This window comes from Lygodium microphyllum, chromosome 15, assembly GCF_053477565.2.
Source record: "Lygodium microphyllum isolate KBCC chromosome 15, Lygodium_microphyllum_v1.1.10, whole genome shotgun sequence".
NCBI classification, from domain to species: domain Eukaryota; kingdom Viridiplantae; phylum Streptophyta; class Polypodiopsida; order Schizaeales; family Lygodiaceae; genus Lygodium; species Lygodium microphyllum.
Window position 1 is genome coordinate 26349649 of NC_141149.1, and position 21050 is coordinate 26370698.

The 21050-nt window shown below is 44.2% G+C and overlaps 1 protein-coding gene across 2 annotated transcripts in view; it reads right to left on the reverse strand.

The window, feature by feature from the left end:
- OVA6 (Class II aaRS and biotin synthetases superfamily protein) overlaps positions 1-596 on the reverse strand; it is a 61041-nt gene extending 60445 nt beyond the window's left edge. The window contains exon 1 of one of the 2 annotated variants that reach the window (XM_087693991.1): positions 70-596. In XM_087693991.1, the coding sequence (XP_087550117.1) occupies positions 70-444 (375 nt within the window). In that variant the 5' untranslated portion in view covers positions 445-596. The remainder of the gene's footprint in view (positions 1-69) is intronic. The other variant, XM_087693992.1, reaches the window with a different exon arrangement.
- Between the last annotated feature and the right edge of the window lie 20454 nt (positions 597-21050).

A 21050-nucleotide genomic window follows, 5' to 3' on the forward strand; every position in this document is an offset into this window, starting at 1 on the left:
CAAAACAAACAAACACACATAAAAGGCTGTGCATTTGGAACAATGAAATAAGTTCTCCTGATGGGATACCTGGATAGCTTCCCATATGGCATAGCCATACGGCCGAATGACCATTGTACCACGGACAGGGCCATAGTCGGCGAGCTCCGCAGCAGCAATAACATCAAGATACCACATGTTGAAATCCTCGCTGCGAGGAGTGACGCTTTCCTGAGCCCGTTGGCTATTCTGCGCGGCCTTCTGCGGCGATTTTGGCTTGGTGCCTTGCTTCTCTGACAGTGTCACAGCGTCGCTCGACACGGATAGGCATTTGGGAGCTGGGAAATCAACCAGGGGCATGCGGGAGAAGCGAGCGAAAGGCCGGTTCAACGATAACCTGCCGAATGAGACATCGGGAGGAACAAGACAGCCCATGCACTCGAAGTGAAGGCTTCCAGGCAACATCTCTGCTACCTAAGACTCTTCTCTCTCTGTCTATGGCACGAGAGAGAGAGAGAGAGAGAGAGAGAGAGAGAGAGAGAGAGAGGGGCGCCTGGGGTGGGGTGGGGGGGCGGGTGGCGGGTGGCCGGGGGGGTACGTTATCCAGACTGAAATTTCACTCAAAACTGAGCGCTTGATAAGAGGCCAACCAGGTGATGACGCCCTGTGAAGGAAAGCCGCGCAATTTCTCTTAGTCACTTACGAGCTCTTCCCTTACCCGTTCCTTTTTTGTTTTTTGAGGGGGGGCGGGTGGAGTGGGGGGGGGGGGGGGGGGGGGGCGGGTGGGGTGGGCGGGCGGGCGAGGGGGTGTAAGGGCTTTGAAGCTATACCATGCTGTTGCTACCGATTGCACCTATATAGGGAGTAGTAGTGACTCAAAGCTCTGCCTTGTTTCCATTCTATGTGTGATTTCCTATGTCTAGTGGTGAACCCTCTTATGTGCGGCATCACGAGGGTGTAATCCTGGGATGTGTCTATGTTGTCCCGTTTTTTGGATTGAATAATACAAGAGTATACCTTGAGCTCATATCGTGTTACCTTTCTGTGCCGTGTTGAGTGCGTAACAAGTGCAGGTTTATTACACTTGGTATCAGAGCAACTCTTGCTCGGAGTAAAGGAGTGCTCACGGAAGCAGGAGGAAGGATCCAGTGCCCCGAAGAGATCGAAGTCGTAACGACCCATAGCGCGACGCCCCACGTCGCGTCGCCCCACGTCACGACGCTCCCCAACGCATCGCCCCGGCGTGACGCCGTAACCTCGACATCCCACCGTCTGAAGACATGACGCGGCTTCCCCACGGCACGACCCACACCACCACAGGCGAAACGCGACTTCCCCGCGTCGACACCACCACCAACCACATGGAGGACGAAAGGGAGAACGTCACCCTCCCAACACTGGAGGAGAGGAAGAAAAGTAGGGGGCAAGAATGGAGAGTGGCCCAAGAGGAGAAGGTGGCCGAACTAGAAAGACAATTGGATGGTATGTCAGGCATGCTAGAATCAATATGGAGGAACATGCAGATGAAAGAAGAATAGGAAGAAAGGAGAAAAAAACTAGAAGTAGAGCAGGGCTATAGAGAATGGGTGATTCAACAACAAGAAGAGGAGAAAAGACACCAAATGCAAGAGGAGATGGATAGAACGGGTAGAGAGGAGACATCTAGGAGGGCACAAGATACAAGGAAGGAGAAGGAGAAAGTAGTAGAATTAGGAAGCAAAAAGAAAGACAAGAAGAAGGAGAAGAAGCACCATTGCAAAGAAGAGGAAGATAGCAGTAGTTCAGAAGATTATTATGGAAAATTCAAGATGCCCCAACCCGCCAAGTACAAGGGAGAGAGAGATGGGTTGGTTTTGAAGAAATGGATCGCAGAGGTGGACAGGTACTTAAAGTATTCACGAATTACCGAAGACAGGAAGGCGGAGGTGGCAGCCATTTACTTGGAGGAGGACGCTGCCAGTTGGTACCTGCTAGAACAAGAGCAGGGCCACACAATCTATTCGTGGGAAGAACTCCAGGAAGAACTGAATGACTACTTTATTCCAAAGCTGGAGAAATTCAAAGTGAGAGATTAATGGAGGAACCTCAAGCAAACACAGGGAAAGATGAGAGAATATGTCAGCAAATATAGGCAAATCATGCTCCAGCTACCAAACATGGATACAGACACTAAGCTACATGGATTTTTGTTTGGGATGCAAGAATGGGCTAGAAGAGATGTGGAGAGATAGGAGTCAACAAGCTTAGCAAAAGCCATGAGAATGGCCGAATGACTGGTGGGACCTGGAAGGCAGAAGAACAACACAAGGGAATTAAAACATGTTCAACAACACCTTCAACAACAACAACTCATGGAACTAGAGGCCCAATGCTCCTAGAGGGGCATTCACAGATACAAGGAGCCAAAACACCACTACCACCACGGCCGTATCACAAACTGCATTAGTACCAACAGGAGCAGCAGGAAGATGGGGAAACAATCACTACAGGGCAACCCCTAGCACATCATATGGGCCCGCATGATCAAATACATCATGGTGGAGACCCCTAGGCCCTTCCACCGGCATCAGATGCTTCAAATGCGGGGGTCCACACTACCAAAACAGATGCCCAATAGAAGATACAGCTTCATCAAGTGGATCAAGGGTGAATGCAACTTGTGCATATGGAGGAGAAGAACTACAACCACTGCGTATCCAGGAAATCCCAAATGGGAGTGAAGAAAGCATGGACCACCCAAGGATAGGGTCAGTTAGTGCCCGACCCCAATGCATGGCAGTCAGGGTAGCGGCAGTCCACCATCTATACATGAAAGGCCGAATGGGCGAAGGAAACCAACCTATCATGGTGGACACAGGAGCAACACACAACTTCATGACACCAGAGTGTGCAGCAAAACATGGATTGAAGCTATCAAAGGCCCCAGAAGGATTAACAATAACATTCGCACAAGGAGAAGCCAAGGAAGTAAAACAAGTCTTTGCAGTCCAAGTGGAAGTCGACAAGTGGAAAGTGAAACTCAACTTCTTAGTAATACCCATGGATGAAACATGGAGCAGAACGCTATCTACTCTTGGCACACGTTGGAGGATTGGTCCTTCGGGACAAGATTCACCCAAGGAGACCACAACAGTGCCCCTGCTGCAACCAGACAGAGGCCTGGTCTTCACTTTGTCACATAATACTCCAGTGTGACGCATTTACGGACCTTTGGGACTATACTCTTGGCAACCTCATTCGAGAATATCGAGAGATTCTAGGCCTCGACGGCACTGATGAGGAAGCTGTCATGATCCCCCTTGGAGGGGAGGCTTGTGGGAAGAGGTTACCCAATTGGGTGGCCCCGAAACCGCACTCGAGGGGTGTGATGGCTGGACATGTTTCAGTCGTTACATTCCTTGGTGAAGCTATACCGTGATACCTGCGAGAACTACATAGCTCATAAACTCCGATCCCTTGGAAAATGACGATGATACCCCGAAGACATGAAATACATGTGTCACTGAGCTGTACTCTTGCGATATCACCAAACGGTTGGTTTCACCAAAACTGGTTACCTGTAGCAATGGGGTCTTAAGGTAACCTATGGGAATGGACACCTCCTACGAGCCGACGTCCAAGCTGGGCATGGCACACCCTCTGCGGGAACCCGTCAGGATGGGGCGTTTTACCGGGTGAGAGTTAGGGCAATCCTTTCTCAAGTCCCGGACTACCTGGGCTCCCATATGGGAGTCTTGGTGCCTATCCTCACTAGCCATGGGGCTGGTCTCCCCAGAGCTATCAACCGAAGGGAGGGGAGGAAAGCGTATGCATCCGCCGAAGCCGGAGGCGAAAGGGTTTGGCCCTGTGATAGTGTTGAGATATCGAGCTCCACTCGTGATATGCCAGGGTGACCGTTGTGCATTTATGTCACCGACTTGTCAGTTGCAGACGCGGTTGGTACACCGCCCATGAATAATAGCTACATGATAGCTATCCTTATCTACTCTAGTTCGTGGCTCAGTTAGTATGCCACCTTAGTTAGTTGAGTTTGGTTTAAGACCCATATATAGGGTTCTTCTATTTCTTTGTATGTGAGTTCTTTTGGCTTACACAACTAAGAAGAGGAAAACTGTTTTCAGCCTCCACTCTTGTGTGTCTTCCCCCATTGTGCAAGCAAGAAAGCTTCAAGCGAGACTCCTTCCTTCTCTCCCACAATCTTGACATGGTATCAGAGCCTTGTTCGTGGTAAGGAGCTCAAGAAAGCAAGCCAAGCTCGCGGTGTTCTGGTAAGAGGAGCAGTGTTGCTTTCATTTTCTGTTTTGGGAGCAGATCTCTGCAGGTAGCATAGCCGGAAATTGCAGGAGTGCATTGTCTCAGGTTGAGACGCCCTTCGCGGTGAAGCAAGAGGGCAGTATATGCTACGGGAGTGGGCTTTAGCCCTCGGCGACCTTGTTTTTTTTTATTTGAGGCCATTTCGGGGCCTGTTTTGGAGGCGGAAGTTTTCTGCACGCACTCAGGAAAAGGCCCAGTTTTATGCTGTGCAGCCACTGTTCTACAGGTCGGTGAATAGTTACTGTAAACATTGCATTGTATGCTTGTGCGCAGAGACATTGGGAGTTACAGAATCATCCCTGTTGCCTGTTGATGCAAAATCGTCACTAGGAAGTGACTGTGTGGTAAAATACCACTTTCGCCAGTTTTGCAGATTTTCCCTTGTGAGGGTGAAGCTGTGTTGTTTGCAGTGACAGAATTTTTTGCAGTGTTCTGTAATGGCATCTGATTCTCTTTCACAGATTGTCACTGAAAAGCTTGACAAGAACAACTTCCAAGCATGGAAGTTTAGAATGACGAATTTCCTTATGGGAAAAGGATATTGGGAATTTGTTGCAGGAAATGAAGAAGAACCAGTTCTGCCTGATGTTCCCAATCAACAGCAAATGCAGGCATTTAAAGCATGGCATGAGAGAGCCAGGAAAGTTATGTATTGGCTGTCTATCAGCATTTCAGACTCTATGATTGTGCATATTCAGGATGCAAGTACGCCAAAGGAGGCATGGGATACTTTGTCAAAAATGTATAGCACAAATACGCAAGCCAGGAAAATGCAGCTCAAGCAAGAGTTGCACAATGTGCAAAGAGAAAATATGAGCATCAACGACTACCACATGAAGGTGAAGAAGATTGCAGATGCACTTGCTTCCATTGGGTCACCAGTGGAAGATGATGATTTAGTTTCTGTGACCTTGAATGGTCTAGGAAAGGATTATGCACAGTTTCGGACATCCATTTCAGTTCGTGAAAGATTTCCTGATTTTGAGGAGCTGATTGCTCTTCTAATTTCTGAGGAGCAAAGAAATGGTGGTGCATCTTCTTCAGGAGGAACTTCAAAAGAAGCTGTCTTCTACTCAAATGCTGGAAGAGGTAGAGGCAGAGGTAGAGGAGGCCGATTTGGAGGCCGTGGCAGAAATCAGAATATGCAGCAAACTCAAGAAAACCAGTCCTATGGAGGAGGACGTGTTAACTCTAGAGGCAGGGGGAGCCAAAGAGGTCGTGGTGGATGGCAAAGAGGTCAAAATGCAAACAGTAATGTTGAATGCTACTACTGTGGTAAAATGGGTCATATGGCTAAAGACTGCTATAAAAAGCAGAATGACATCATGAATGGAAAACTGCAACAAGGAAATTATGCATCTTCTAGCAGACAGGGTGATGACAGAAATGAGCATTTGTTCATGGTGCAGCACATGAACAATTCTGTGACAAGTGCAGAAGAAAGCAATGATGTATGGTATGTTGACTCAGGTGCATCAAACCACATGACAGGTCATGCAGAATGGATGGAGGATGCAAGGAAAATGGAAAAACCAGGATTTGTGGAGACTGGTGATGATACTGCACATCCTATTGTGCAGATTGGAAAAATTCCCTTGTCTATGCAGGATGGGAAAAAGAAATACCTGTCCGATGTATTTCATGTCCCGAATATCACCAAGAATCTGGTTTCTGTCGGTCAAATGGTTGAGCAGGGCTTGCAGGTCAGATTTAATCCTCATGGATGCTTTGTTGAGGATATGAAGAATAAAGGTCGCTTGATAGCAAAAGGAAAGAAGAAGGGCAGAATGTTTACGTTGGATGCAGACATGTCTGAATTGAGTGCAGCAATGTTTGCACATGGAACCGGTGTAGTTGCAGATATTGATATCTGGCATAAACGCATTGGTCATGTTAATGTACAGCGACTTAAATCAATGCAGGCCCAAAATATTGTTGCAGGATTGCCTAGATTCAAGGTTGCAGAAATGCATAAGGTATGTGAAGCCTGTCAGTTTGGAAAACAGGCAAGGAAACCATTTCCTAGACATGTTCAAGAGAGTGAGAAGCCATTGGAATTAATCCACTCTGATGTGTGGACTACTAAAGCTGCATCTCTTGGAGGCTGTCATTATTTTGTCACTTTTATTGATGACTATAGCAGAAAAGTTTGGGTGTATTTTATGAAAAAGAAAAGTGAAGTTTTTGGGCATTTCAAAACCCTTAAAGCTATGGCTGAAAAAGAAACAGGTCTGCAAATAAAATGCCTAAGGTCAGATGGAGGGGGAGAGTACCTCTCAAATGAGTTTGCAAGGTTCCTGCAGGAGCATGGCATAAAGCAGCAATATTCATGCAGTTATACCCCACAACAAAATGGAATTGCAGAAAGGAAAAACAGGCATATTGGAGAGGTATCTCGTGCCATGCTCAATGAAAAAGACTTGCCAGATTTTTATTGGGCTGAAGCAGTTGCTACAGCAGTCTACATAATGAACAGGACTCCCACTGCAGCAATACATGGAATGACTCCAGAGGAGAGGTATACTGGTAGGAAACCAGATATTTCTCATTTGAAAATTTTTGGTTGCATTGCCTATGTACATGTGCCAGATGAGTTGAGATCCAAGTTGGATCCAAAAGCTGAGAAGTGCATCTTTATTGGTTACTCTCTGCAGCAAAAAGGGTATAGATGCTATAACCCTTCTACTCGTAAGTTTACAGTGAGCAGAGATGTTGTTTTTGATGAGATGAGTAGCTGGTATAAACCAGTAAATGTGATTGATGATGTAGATGCACAAAATGGTAATGCTGCACAGAATTCACAGCAGCAGTCACAAAATATTAGTGGACCTGGAGCGTCCTCTAGCAGTGGTTCACATTCTTCGCCATGGACAGGCAGATTGAGATCAGGAGAATCTTCTCAAAGCAATGCAGATAGTGGTATGCAGGTATCACGAAAAGGAAAAGAGAAGGTTGATCAGCCCATGTTTGATGTGAATGCAGGTCACTCTTATGTGGATGGTGAATCCAGTGGCTCAGAACAGAGCATTGATGATGAGTTGGGTATTCCTTCTATTGTTACACCTGGAGTAAGGAAGACCAGGGATGTTTTGAGAGCACCTGGGAGTGAACCCACTTTGCGCAGGTCTACCAGAGTTAGGTATCCTGTGGATAGGCTGAAATATGATGGATTTACAGCCATTCACTATGCATATATGGTCAAAGTGATACAGGAACCAGAACCCACATCTTTTGAGCAAGCCATGGGAAAAGAAAAATGGGAGAAAGCCATGGATGAAGAAATGGATGCCTTGGAAGCAAACGCTACATGGGAATTGGTACCTTTGCCTAAAGGTAAGAATGCAATTGGCTGTAAGTGGGTTTATAAGGTGAAGCACAATGCTGATGGTTCTGTGAACAGATACAAGGCAAGATTAGTAGTCAAGGGGTATGCACAAACATATGGCATTGACTATGAAGAAACATTCAGTCCGGTTGCAAGGATGGCAACCGTAAGAGCAGTCATTGCTATGGCTGCATCAAAGGGATGGTCTTTACATCAGATGGATGTAAAGAATGCCTTCTTGCATGGTGATTTGCAAGAAGATGTCTATATGGAGCAGCCACCAGGTTATGTGCATGAACAGATTGAAGCAAGCACCTAGAGCATGGTCTGACAAGATAGGACAGTATCTTGTCACTATTGGCTTTCAGATTTCCAAAGCAGATTTCTCACTTTATGTGAGAAAAACAGAGAAAGGTATTATGCTACTTGTCATTTATGTTGATGATTTGATTATGACAGGTGACAGTGATGAAGATATCCTTCATGTGAAAATGCTATTGAAGCAGAAGTTTGAGATGAAGGATTTGGGAGAGCTGCGTTATTTCTTGGGCATTGAGGTGATTAGATCACCAAGTGGGATACAGCTCTTGCAGAGGCAGTATGGATTGGACATGTTGTCCAAATATGGGATGACAGGCTGTAAGCCTATTTCAGTTCCTTTGGAGCAGAATGTGAAGCTAAGCACAGATGCAGGTGAGCTTCTGGAAGACCCTACTATGTACAGACGCATAGTAGGAAGTTTGATTTATATGACTATTACCAGGCCAGATTTGAGCTATGCTGTTGGATTGGTAAGTCAGTTTATGCAGGCTCCAAGGAAACCACATTTGGATGCGGCTAGACGCATACTCAGGTATGTGAAGTCTACATTGCAGTATGGACTATTTTATGAGATTGGGGTTCAGATACAGTTGCATGGATACACTGATGCTGATTGGGTTGGTAGCATTTCTGATAGACGATCTACCAGTGGATATGTGTTCTCTTTTGGGAGTGCTGCAGTCACTTGGAGCAGCAAGAAACAGCCTACAGTTGCCTTATCGAGCACAGAGGCTGAGTACAGGGGTGCAGCAATGGCTGCATGTGAGGTAGCTTGGTTGCATAAGCTACTTTATGATATGCATCAGTCTACAGATGGGCCAGTTGTCATTTATTGTGACAACATGAGCAGTATACACTTGGCAAATAACCCAGTCTATCATGCTAGAACAAAGCACATTGAGGTGCATTATCACTATGTGCGAGAGAGGGTTTTACTAGGTCTTATTGATCTAGTTTATGTCAGCACAGAGGATCAGGTAGCTGACATATTCACGAAGGCATTGGGCGCAGAGAAGCTGCGCAAGTTCAGAGACCTGCTTGGTGTGCAGGAATTGGGATTGAGCTCGAGGGGGAGTGTTGAGATATCGAGCTCCACTCGTGATATGCCAGGGTGACCGTTGTGCATTTATGTCACCGACTTGTCAGTTGCAGACGCGGTTGGTACACCGCCCATGAATAATAGCTACATGATAGCTATCCTTATCTACTCTAGTTCGTGGCTCAGTTAGTATGCCACCTTAGTTAGTTGAGTTTGGTTTAAGACCCATATATAGGGTTCTTCTATTTCTTTGTATGTGAGTTCTTTTGGCTTACACAACTAAGAAGAGGAAAACTGTTTTCAGCCTCCACTCTTGTGTGTCTTCCCCCATTGTGCAAGCAAGAAAGCTTCAAGCGAGACTCCTTCCTTCTCTCCCACAATCTTGACAGATAGCGCGTGTACTAACGTACCATACTCACTTAGTGAGCATGGCATGAAGGTGCACACCCGACTCACAAAACAAAACAAAAAAGCAATGTTTGGTAAGGGTGTGAATGAAATAATGCTAGATATGCAAGGAGAAAGCGTCAGAGTGCCACGCGAAAGAATGCAGCTACCTGGCAGGACCCCAATCAAGGTGCAAATGAAGGAGAATAAGCCAGGAGTATCATGCCAAACAGTAAAACCAACTGCAAACCAACCAAAGGGTCAGACCCAAAAAGCACCGGTCCAAGGGACCGTGATCAGGCCACGTATCATGACATGCAGTGCAAAGCAAGTCGAAAAATCAGTCAAGCAAGGAGATAGGGTCTATTTGTGTATGATTCGACCAATTGAAGAAGAAGAAAATGGCAAGAAACCCAAACAACAGAATAGGAACACAGAGGTGGCAGAAATACTTGAAGAATTCAAAGATGTAATGCCAGCCGAGCTACCCAAGGGTCTACCACCCAGGCGAGACGTAGATCACAAGATTGAGCTGATTCCAGGGTCTGTCCCACCGGCCCGAGCTCCCTATCGCATGAACCACACTGAGCTCATGGAATTGAAGAAGCAACTACATGAACTAGAAGAACAAGGATTCATCCGCCCTAGCAAATCCCCCTTTGGTGCCCCAGTGTTGTTTGTAAAGAAGAAGGATGGGGGACTTAGACTCTGTGTAGATTATAGGGCTCTTAACAAAATCACCATAAAAAACAAATACCCTATGCCCCTAGTGGAAGACCTCTTAGATAGACTGCACGGGGCCAAGTACTTCAGTCGGATTGATCTTAGATCAGGATACCACCAAATCCGCATAGCCGAAGTAGATATCCCAAAAACAGCCTTCCGTACCCGATATGGTAGTTTTGAGTGGTTAGTCTTAGGGTTCGGCCTAAGCAATGGGGCAGGCACATTTTGTGGCCTCATGGATGGAATTTTTAGACCGGAGATAGATATCTTTGTCACTATCTACATAGATGACCTCCTAGTCTACAGCAAGACCTTAGAAGAGCACAAGCAACACTTCCGCCGAGTTTTTGAGAAACTGCGGCAGCATCAGTTATACGTCAAGACGGAAAAATGTGAGTTCGCAGTGAAAGAATTGGAGTTCTTAGGCTTTATTGTAGGAGCAGATGGAATCAAAGTGGACCCTAAGAAAGTGGAAGCTGTCCAAAGATGGCCTGTATTGAAAATTGTAAGAGAAGTGCGGGAGTTCCTCGACTTCACAGTATTTTGTCGAAGGTTCATCAAAGATTACAGCCTTATCACTGCCCCCCTCTCCCACCTCACCAAAGAAGATCACTCTTTTACATGGAGGAACGCGCAACAGGAAGCCTTTGAGCAGATGAAGAAGTGCATGAGCCAAACCCCCGTCCTAAGGGGGCCGAACTTCACCAAACCCTTTGAAATCTCTACAGATGCATCTGACTATGGCATAGGGGGTGTACTGGTCCAAGAGGGTCACCCCATTGCGTATGAGTCAAAGAAATTTATCGATGCTGAAACAAGGTGGAGCACACATGAGAAGGAAATGTTGGTAGTCATCCACTGCCTTAGAAAATAGAAGCACTATGTTCAAGACAAGCATACAATAGTCTTCACCGACAATATCTCCCTCAAATACTTCCAATCCCAACCCAAGTTATCAGCAAAGCAAGCCCGTTGGCTAGACTTCCTAGCCGAATTTAACCTGGAGATTAAGCACAAGCCCGGCTCTACTAACAAGATAGCAGATGCCTTGAGCCGGAAAGCTGACCTGAAAGCTGTCAGTGTGGTCAGCAGCAACTTCATAGAACTTGTCAAAGAGGCCCTAGAACAAGATCAAGAAATGCACAAAATAATCAAAGATGTGGAAGCAGAGAAGACACCACATGGAATGTACACCTTAGAAGAGGGCATTCTATTTTTAGGCAAGAGATTGTATATCCCCAACAATGTGGAATTAAAGAAACTCATCCTGCATGAGATACACGACGACAAGATTGGAGGCCACAAAGGGCAAAGCAAAACCTTGGAGGCCCTTAGGAAGCAGTTCTTTTGGCCGAACATGAAGGAAGAAGTGATAGACTACATCAAAACTTGCCCCACTTGCCAAATGGTCAAAGCACCAAGATCAAGACCAGATGGACTACTACAACCATTACCAGTACCTAACCGCCCATGGGATGTCATCAGCATGGACTTCATTGTGGAACTACCGGAGTCCCATGGGTACACAATCATCTTTGTAGTGGTGGACTATTTCTCCAAACATGCCCACTTCATCTTGGCCAAACCACCACTGAATGCCAAGGAGGTAGCACGCCTCTTCTTCACACATGTATTCAAACTGCATGGCTTACCACTGGCCATTGTATCAGATAGAGATGGAAGATTCACGAGCAACATGTGGAAGGACTCTTCGAGACTCTGGAAACCCAACTGAGATTCTTATCATCCTTCCACCCGGAGACAGATGGACAGACAGAACGAGTCAACCAAGGCATCGAAGATTACCTCCGCAGCTATGCTCGAGTGGACTAGAAAGATTGGGCCTTGTACCTTGATGGCTTGGAATTCCACTATAATAGCTCCATCCACTCGGCAACGGGGTACACTCCTTTTGAGTCAGCCACAGGAAAAGAAGTCATTACACCACTGGCCTTAGTATCCGGAGCGGCCAAAGCGGAGGATCAAGATGCATAAGAATTCTTGAAGAAATGGAGAGATCACAATGCAACAGCGAAGCAAAGTCTCGAGCAGAGCAAGATAACCATGACAGAGCAAGCAAATAAGAAGAGAAAGGCTGTACTATTCGCCAAAGGAGACATGGTCCTAGTGAGCTCTAAGAATATGTCACTTCCCAAAAACATGACCCCCAAGTTCAATCACCGCTACTATGGACCCTACTGAATCACTCAAGTGCTGAACGAAGTCACCTACAAGCTGGACCTGCCAGACAGTGTTTGTGTTCATAATACATTTCATACTCGTCTTCTGCGGAGGTTCTATCCCGACAACCAATGCTCCATTCCAATGGTCCCTTCGAAGTAGAAGCATTCCTCCGACGCCGGGAACAAAGAGGCTTCCTCGAATACCTCACCAAGTGGTGTAGGCATCCACTCAAGGAGGCCACTTGGATCTCAGAAGCGGAGGCCCGTGAATGCGGAAAGGACGCCTTCGCCCTTTGTCTCAAGGAGAACCCCCTGCCCCTTCTACCGACCCTTGAGCCGCCCTAGCACTCCAACAAATAATGCGGTTCTCAATCATAGACCCCAAACGTGCCTCCACTCCTCAAATGTAATCGAGTCGAGGGTGGACTCGCATGGTAGCAATCATCACAAATAACTCCATCAAACGAAAAAGCCCCCAACGTCTTAGTGCGGCAGACACTGGCCAGTCTGATAGTATAGACTGTGTTAAGACCCCCGGTCCCCTTAGACCGGCATACACTAACCAGCTTGCTAGAAAAAGTTGTGTTAAGACCCCGGATGAGTCAAATAACAAACGCTACCCTTAGACTGCTGAGGTCAGCAATCCAGTAAGCGGGGGTGAGTGTAAGGGCTTTGTAGCTATACCATGCCGTTACTACCGATTGTACCTATATAGGGAGTAGTAGTGACTCAAAGCCCTGCCTTGTTTCCACTCTACGTGTGATTCCCTATGCCCAGTGGTGAACCCTCTTATGTGTGGCGTCACGAGGGTGTAGTCCTGGGATGTGTCTATGTTGTCCCGCTTTTTGGATTGAATAATACAAGAGTATACCTTGAGCTCATATCGTGTTACCTTTCTATGTCGTGTTGAGTGCGTAACAAGTGCATGTTTATCACAGGGGGGGGGTCCGTCGAATGGTTTTGAGAGAAAATTGAAATCACGTGGGGAATTTCCCTGTTTCTTTCAAAGCCAATGGGGTTTTCTCAAAAATACCTCATGGGGAATGACCTTTCAAAAACCCTTTCCATATTTAAATTTGTTAAATGTGAAAACTTTTCAATATATCTTTTTATAGATAAGCCAAGGTTAGCCACTATAAGTAGTTCTAAAGGTGACTTTAAAAAAGTTTTTATTCAAAAAGCAAAAAAGAGGGTTTTTCCACAAGGATTGGATTTTAATCTAAGAACCAGTTTCTCACTAGAAAATCCTTACCATTGAGAAACTAAGGTGGGAATAACTATAGTAAGGATAGGGGGGGTTAAGGATTATTTCACAACCATCCAGATAGACCAAATATGCCAAATTTTCATGGTTTTGAGAGAAAATTGAAACCACATGGGGGATTTCCGTGTTTCTTTCAAAACCAAGGGGTTTTCTCAAAAACACCTCATGAGGGATGACCTTTCCAAAAACCCTTTCCATATTTAAATTTGTTAAATGTGAAAACTTTTCAAAATATATTTTTATAGATAAGCCAAGGTTAGCCACTATAAGTAGTTCTAAAGGTGACTTTAAAAAAGTTTTTATTCAAAAAGCAAAAAAGAGGGTTTTTCCACAAGGATTGGATTTTAATCTAAGAACCAGTTTCTCACTAGAAAATCCTTGCCATTGAGAAACTAAGGTGGGAACAACTATAGTAAGGATAGGGGGGAAGGGGGGGGGGGGGGGGGGTTTCAGGATTATTTCACAATCATCCAGATAGACCAAATATGCCAAATTTTCATGGGCGGGTGTCTTTTCAGACTTGATGGACAAAATTTTATGCAAAAAATAAATGCTACTTTGCTCATCAATCAACTATCCATTAGTGAGATAGAACGACTATCACTTAGGTTGCAACGTGTAGGGTAAGGGGGTCTCTTTAGTGACATCTAATCGGCCCCACCCATTTCTAGTGATTTTTGGAGTGAATCACCCATTTGACCATATGCCCGCATGGGTCCACCCTTCCCTGTGTCAAGAATCGCGTGATGGGGGGGATTTGCTTAAGATGCTGCACCGAACACACACAGAATGCACAAGGAAAAGCTCACTCAAGAGACAAGAAGAGAGATGGAGGCCAAAATGTTTTCTTGATGGTTTCTTCTCATTCTTCCACACACTTTTCAATGTACACAAAGTATAGATAAGATACAACATAAAGGAAAGTGGCCTATTAAGTCAAACAATGCATAACCGACTACACTAGTCGACTGGTGCTATAACTATGCCAGCTGTAAGTAGGTGTAACAACCTGAATATAATAAGTAATGAGTCAGTAGCCGTTGAGAGTCATAATAACCACCAATGTGCTAAGTGTAGACGTGTGGACCCATCTAACCAGGCCGTCCATCTTTAATGTCCGCATGTGTTGAGCTTGTCATCTCAACACTCCCCCTCAAGCTCAACTACATCTCTGCAACTCCAAATAAGCTTTGAAACTTTTGAAGCTTCTCTGTACCCAATGACTTCGTGAAGATGTCACCTATCTGATCCTGTGTGCTGACATACACTAAGTCAATCTCACCTACTAGTACCTTCTCTCTCACAAAGTGGTAGTGTACCTCAATATGTTTTGTCCTAGCATGGAACACACGGTTCCTAGCCAACTATATACTGCTCATGTTGTCACAATAAATGACAACTGGACCTTCTACCTGCACATCTAAATCAACCAATAATTTTTGTAGCCATACTACCTCACATGCTGCAACAGCAGCACCTCTATACTCAGCCTCTGTACTCGACAAAGCAACTGTAGATTGCTTTTTATTGCTCCAAGTAACTGCTGCACTACCAAGAGAGAACATGTATCCACTGGTAGATCTTCTATCAAACATACTACCATCCCAATCTGCATCTGTGTATCCAAACACATGTACATTTGTACCTGTCTCATAGAAAAGTCAATAATGTAATGTGGACTTCACATATCTCAATATGCGTCCGACTGCATCCAAGTGTGGCTTTCTAGGTACTTGCATAAACTGACTCACAAGACCAACAGCGTAGCTCAAGTTTGGCCTTCTAATGGTCATGTAGATCAAACTCCCCACTATCCTTCTGAACATAGTAGGGTCTTCTATCTCATCCCCAACATCAGCACTCAACTTTACATTCTGCTCCAACGGGATTGAAAGTGATTTGTATGCTGTCATACCATACTTGGATAACATATCCAAGCCATACTGTCTTTGGGACAGCCATACACCATCATCACATTTGATCGCCTCAATGCCAAGGAAGTACCTTAGCTCACCTAAATCCTTCATCTCAAACTTCTTCTTCAAAAAGTCATTGACTTCAGCAATCCCACTATCACTATCACCTATAATAATCAAGTCATTCACATAGATAACTATGATGACCAAACCTGCATCTCCCTTTCTCACATAAAGTGAGTGATCAGCATCAGAAACATAAAAGCCAATATTGACAATATACTCTCTAATCTTGTCAGACCATGCTCTAGGTGCTTGCTTGAGCCCATAGAGCGCCTTCTTCAACCTGCACACATACGTGGGATGCTCTAAATCTTCATAACCTGCTAGCTGATCCATATACACTTCTTCATGCAAATCACCATGCAAGAAGGCATTCTTCACATCCATTTGTTGCAACCTCCAACCTTTGACTGCTGCCAAAGCAATCACACATCTGACAGTTGCCATCCTAGCAACTGGACTGAAGGTTTCTTCATAATCTATGCCATATGTCTACGCATAGCCTTTTGCAACCAGCCTAGCTTTGTACCTACTAATAGAACGATCTGCATTGTGCTTAATCTTATAAACCTACTTACATCCAATAGCTTTCTTGCCCTTCGGCAATGATACTAGATCCCAAGTATTATTGGCCTCTAATGCAATCATCTCCTCATCCATTGCTGCATCCCAATGAGTATGACCAACAACATCCTCAAAACAAGTGGGCTCAACATCCTCAACTAGTTTCACCATATAAGTATAATGGTAAGCTGCATAACCTTCAAAACCAAATCTTTTAACAGGGTATCTGATCCTGCTAGATCTGTGTACCATCGGATCACTCAATGGAGCCTTTACATTATTATGAGCTCTCTGTACACCTAGTGTCCTGACAGAAGGAATACCAAGCTCATCATCCAAGATCTCTAAGCCACTGGAGTCTCCATCAAGAACTGCATTAATACCGTCTGGCACTTTATTCTTTACTTTGTCTTTACTTGTAGTGCTACTAGATGCACCTGAAGATGTAGAGCTACTCCTTAGTCTCCCAGACCAAGGACTACCAAATGATGTCTCTGGTCCACTAAGAATCCGCGATTCTTGCTTTTCAGTCTGCACATGAGTTTCATCATCATCATCATCATCCAATGCATCACTACTAGATGCATACCAACTGCTCATTTAATCAAAGATGACATCCCTGCTCACTCTGAACTTACATGTGATAGGGTTATAATAGCGATACCATTTCTACTCTAAAGAATATCCAATAAAGACACCTTTTTCTGCCTTTGGATCAAGCTTCTTTCGTAGCTCATCTGGCACATGAACATATGCAACACAACCAAATACCTTCAAGTGCGATACATCTAGCTTCTTGTCAGTAAAGCATTCTTCAGGAGTCATCCCGTGAACTGCAGCTGTGGGAGTTTTGTTCATAATATAAACAACACTATGAACAGCCTCAGACAAAAAATACTTAGGCATATTCTTTTCAGCCATCAAGGCGCATGCAACTTTTGCAATATGCCTCTTTTTCCTTTCTGCAACCCCATTTTGCTGTGGGGTATACCTACATGTGAACTGTCTCTTTATCCCATGAGACCTCAGAAAATCACTGAACTCATTCGAGAGGTACTCTCCCCCTCCATTTGACCTTAAGCACATTACTTTCAAGCATGTTTCTCTTTCAACTGCAGCCTTGAAAGTTCTAAAGTGCTCAAACGCTTCACTCTTTTCCTTCATAAAATATACCCACAGCTTTCTAGAATAATCATCAGTGAATGTGGCAAAGTATGAACTACCTCTAAGAGATACATTTTGTGTAGGCCCCCAAATATCTGTATGTACAACATCAAGGATATTTATGCTTACATCTCTATCATGTGAAAAGGGTTATCTTGCCTGCTTACCAAATTGACATGCTTCGCATACCTTATGAAGTTCTGCAACTCTAAATGTAGGCAAACTTGTAACCAACCCTTTGGATTGCATTAATTTCAGCCTTTGTATATTTGCATGTTTAATGCGTTTGTGCCAAATTTCAATATCTACAACAACACCATTTCCTTTAGCATACATAGCAACATTCATAGTAGGAATTCCAGCATCTAGAGTAAACATACGTCCAACTCTACTTCCCTTTGCAACCAACCTGCACTTGTCATTAAAGTCTTCTACAAAGCAGCCCTTTGCATTAAATCTGGCTTGTAGCCCTTGCTCTACCAGACCGACTGACACTAAGTTCTTTGTAATAGATGGCACATGCAATGCATCTGAAAGACTCTTTGTCTTACCATCATGCAAGGACAAGGGAACTTTTCCAATGTGTGAAATTGGGTGGCATGAATCATCACCCGTCTGCATATAACCTGTATTTTACAAATCCTGCATCTCTCCAAACCATTCTGCATGGCTGGTCATATGATTGGATTCACTTGAATCAACATATCAAACATCATCATGTGTTCCCTTTCCTGTAACAGCATTCAACATATGCTGCATAACAAACAGACGTTCATTTTTGTCTTCATTCTGTCGTGAAGACGATGTATAGTTTCCTTGCTGCAACTTACCACTGCGAATATCATCTTTCTTAGCATAACATTGGGCTGCAATATAACCTATTTTGCCACAGTAGTGACACACAACACCAGAGTTGTTAGAACCTATGTTCTGCCATCCACCTCTTCCTCTAAAGCTCCCCCTGCCTCTAAAGTTACCACGACCTCCTGAAACCTGCATATTACCAAATTACTGATTCAATCTATTTTGCTAGTTGTCACTACTACATCGTGTACCACGACTTCTTAAAGAGAACATGGCACGTCCCCGAAACAACATGTGTATATGTGTATGGGCTACATTTCCACCATAGATAGTTTGACAAAAAATCATGATACAAAAGTGACAATCGATAGCCAATGTACTTGATAGAGTTTGACAAACTTTGCCTCTTTTTGGCAAAGATACAAAGCATTGGCTCAATTCTACTAAATAGGAAAAGTGGTGTTGATCTCATGCGTGCAAAGGAGCAAATGCTACCAATTAAGCACTAGCTATGTCTTGTGCGATAGCCTTCTAATGTAAGTTAATTGATTGGGCAATGTAAAATTATTTACATTTTAGATTTTGCAAACCTTTTACAAAATGTGTCATTGAGCACCATTCTATTGGTCCCTGTTGTTACTTTTTTATGAAACCTTCATTTATAGCTAGCTCTATTATGTAAAATGATCAAAATGTTCCAATTTCTTTCAAGTGTCATATGATAACTATTAAGAGACTTTACATAATGGATGAAGAGAGAGAGAAGATATGGAAACTCCAACAACCACAAAGTGTGACTACGCCTTCCCTTATTCAAATATCATTGAAAGAATACAAAATAAAGTGACAATAATGGGCACCTACCACCTATAGTATATAGGTGTGTGAATACTAGTAGTGTAGTAATACACAAGTAGCATAAGAACAAGTGTCTTTATTCCCAACAACCTCTTATTGAAAGGCGAATTTGCCCCTAGTGAGGAGAGAACAAGAAAAAAGTGACAAACTATAAATGTACATAAAGTACAATGGAATAAGGAAAGATGTCATCTCATCCAACACCCATTAACTTCTTAAGGAAGGCAAAACGCTCCACTAATAGACTTTTACTAAGTAGGTTTGCAAGATTTTGGTCAGTTGAGATCTTGATAAGCTCGATAGACTTGTCCTCACAACAACCTCTCTGATAAAGTGGTAGTGCATCTCAATGTGCTTTGTCTTCACGTAGATGATGTTAACCCCAACAAAAAGCAAAAAGAAATAAGAAAGATGCAGGGCAAAGGCGGAAAAAAGGTAGCTCGGCTGAAGAAGGAAGAGGAGAAAAGGCCAAAAGTGCAAGGGCAACCTTAAAAGTCCAAGGCAGCCTGCAAAAGGGGAAATGTGCATTTTAAAATACAAAGGCGCATCCTGAAACCTTGTAAAAGTATGCTAGCCAGTGGAAAATCCGAAAAGCTAAAATAAAAGACAAAAACTAAGGCCAATGCAAGAGAAATGGAAGGCAAAGGCGCACCAGGAAAAGCGCAAGACAAAACTTGTGTAAAAGAGCACAAGCGCACCGTGGTTTAACTCAAGGAGCACCGGGCTCTCACCCGTGCAATTTGTAAATATAGATGGGCGGTGGAAAGGAAGCTAAGAAGATAGAAGGACAATGGGAAAAAGGGCTCGGCCATGTAAAAAAGGGAAAAGGGGATGACCGCCCAAAAGGGATTTAGGGTTTTGTATATAAAGTTGAAAAGTGAATGAGAAGCTCATTCTTGTGTGTGGCAAAAAGTAGCTCTCTTCTTCTTCTTGCTTGCTTGAGCTTGTGCTTGAGAGAGGGAGTGTGAGAGTGTGAGGGAGTGAGTGTGTGAGGGTGAGGGATTGTGGGGTGGAGAAGCTCTCCATCTTCTCCTCTCTTCTTCTCTTCTCTTCTCTTCTCTTCTCTTGCTCGTGGTGATGGAGCTTGGAGCGTGAGGATGGAGCTTGCTTGAAGCTTGCACTTGGATCGTGGAGCTACCAAAGTGTGCGGGAGAGGAGGTAACTCGAACAGCATGGAGGTAAGCTCACTACACCCGTGGATATGGATGGCGCATTGGCTATGTGAGAGGTAGCCATTAGTGCTTGCTCGGCTTGGAACGCTTGAAACAATAAGCAGTCCGTGGGTCTTGGTGGTTGAACGAAAGCTCCCACAGATGAATAGACTCTTGACCAACTAAATAGCACTCATAGAATCCAAATTCAATGTAGAGACCACATTAGTAATGCCAAGTTTTGTGACTAAGCAGCCTTAACTAGAGAGTCTCCTTACAAGTCTTAGTGTGGCTGTTACATACTTTACCTCTATAGAGTAGATAGGGCCATGCATTTTGCACCTTGGACATCCAATAAACAATACCTTTAGCAAAGGTGAAGACATAGCCAAAGGTGGATGACCATAATATATGCATATATTTGTAGTGTCCTTAAGGTACCTCATGATACTCTTCATGGTATCCCAATGCCGCCTATCAGATGTAGCCATATAACGTGCCACAACTCCCACTGCAAATGCTATGTTAGGACAAGTGGCCATGATGGAATGCATCAAATTGCCCACAATGGATGCATAAGGGATCTTGGCCATCTCAGCCTTTTGCTGATTAGACTGTGGACAATCAGCCTGACTAACCTTCACATGAGAAGGTAAATGACAACCAATGGGCTCAACATCTTGCATATAAAATCACTCAAGGACCTTCAAGATGTACTCCTTCTATGATAAGTAAAGGAGCCCCCTAGAGCGATCGTGTGTGATGTGCATCCCAAGAATATGTGAGGCCTATCCCCTGTTTTTCATCTCAAAGCTCTTCTTACACTAGCTTTTCAAGGCATCTATCTCATCATGAGCTCTCCTAACAATCAACATGTTATCCACATAGAGTGACAAAATCATATGATTGCCATCACATACCTTCTTCGTGTATAAATACGAATCCATATCACAGTAGGGTGAATGCATAAAAGCATCAAACTTGTGGTACCA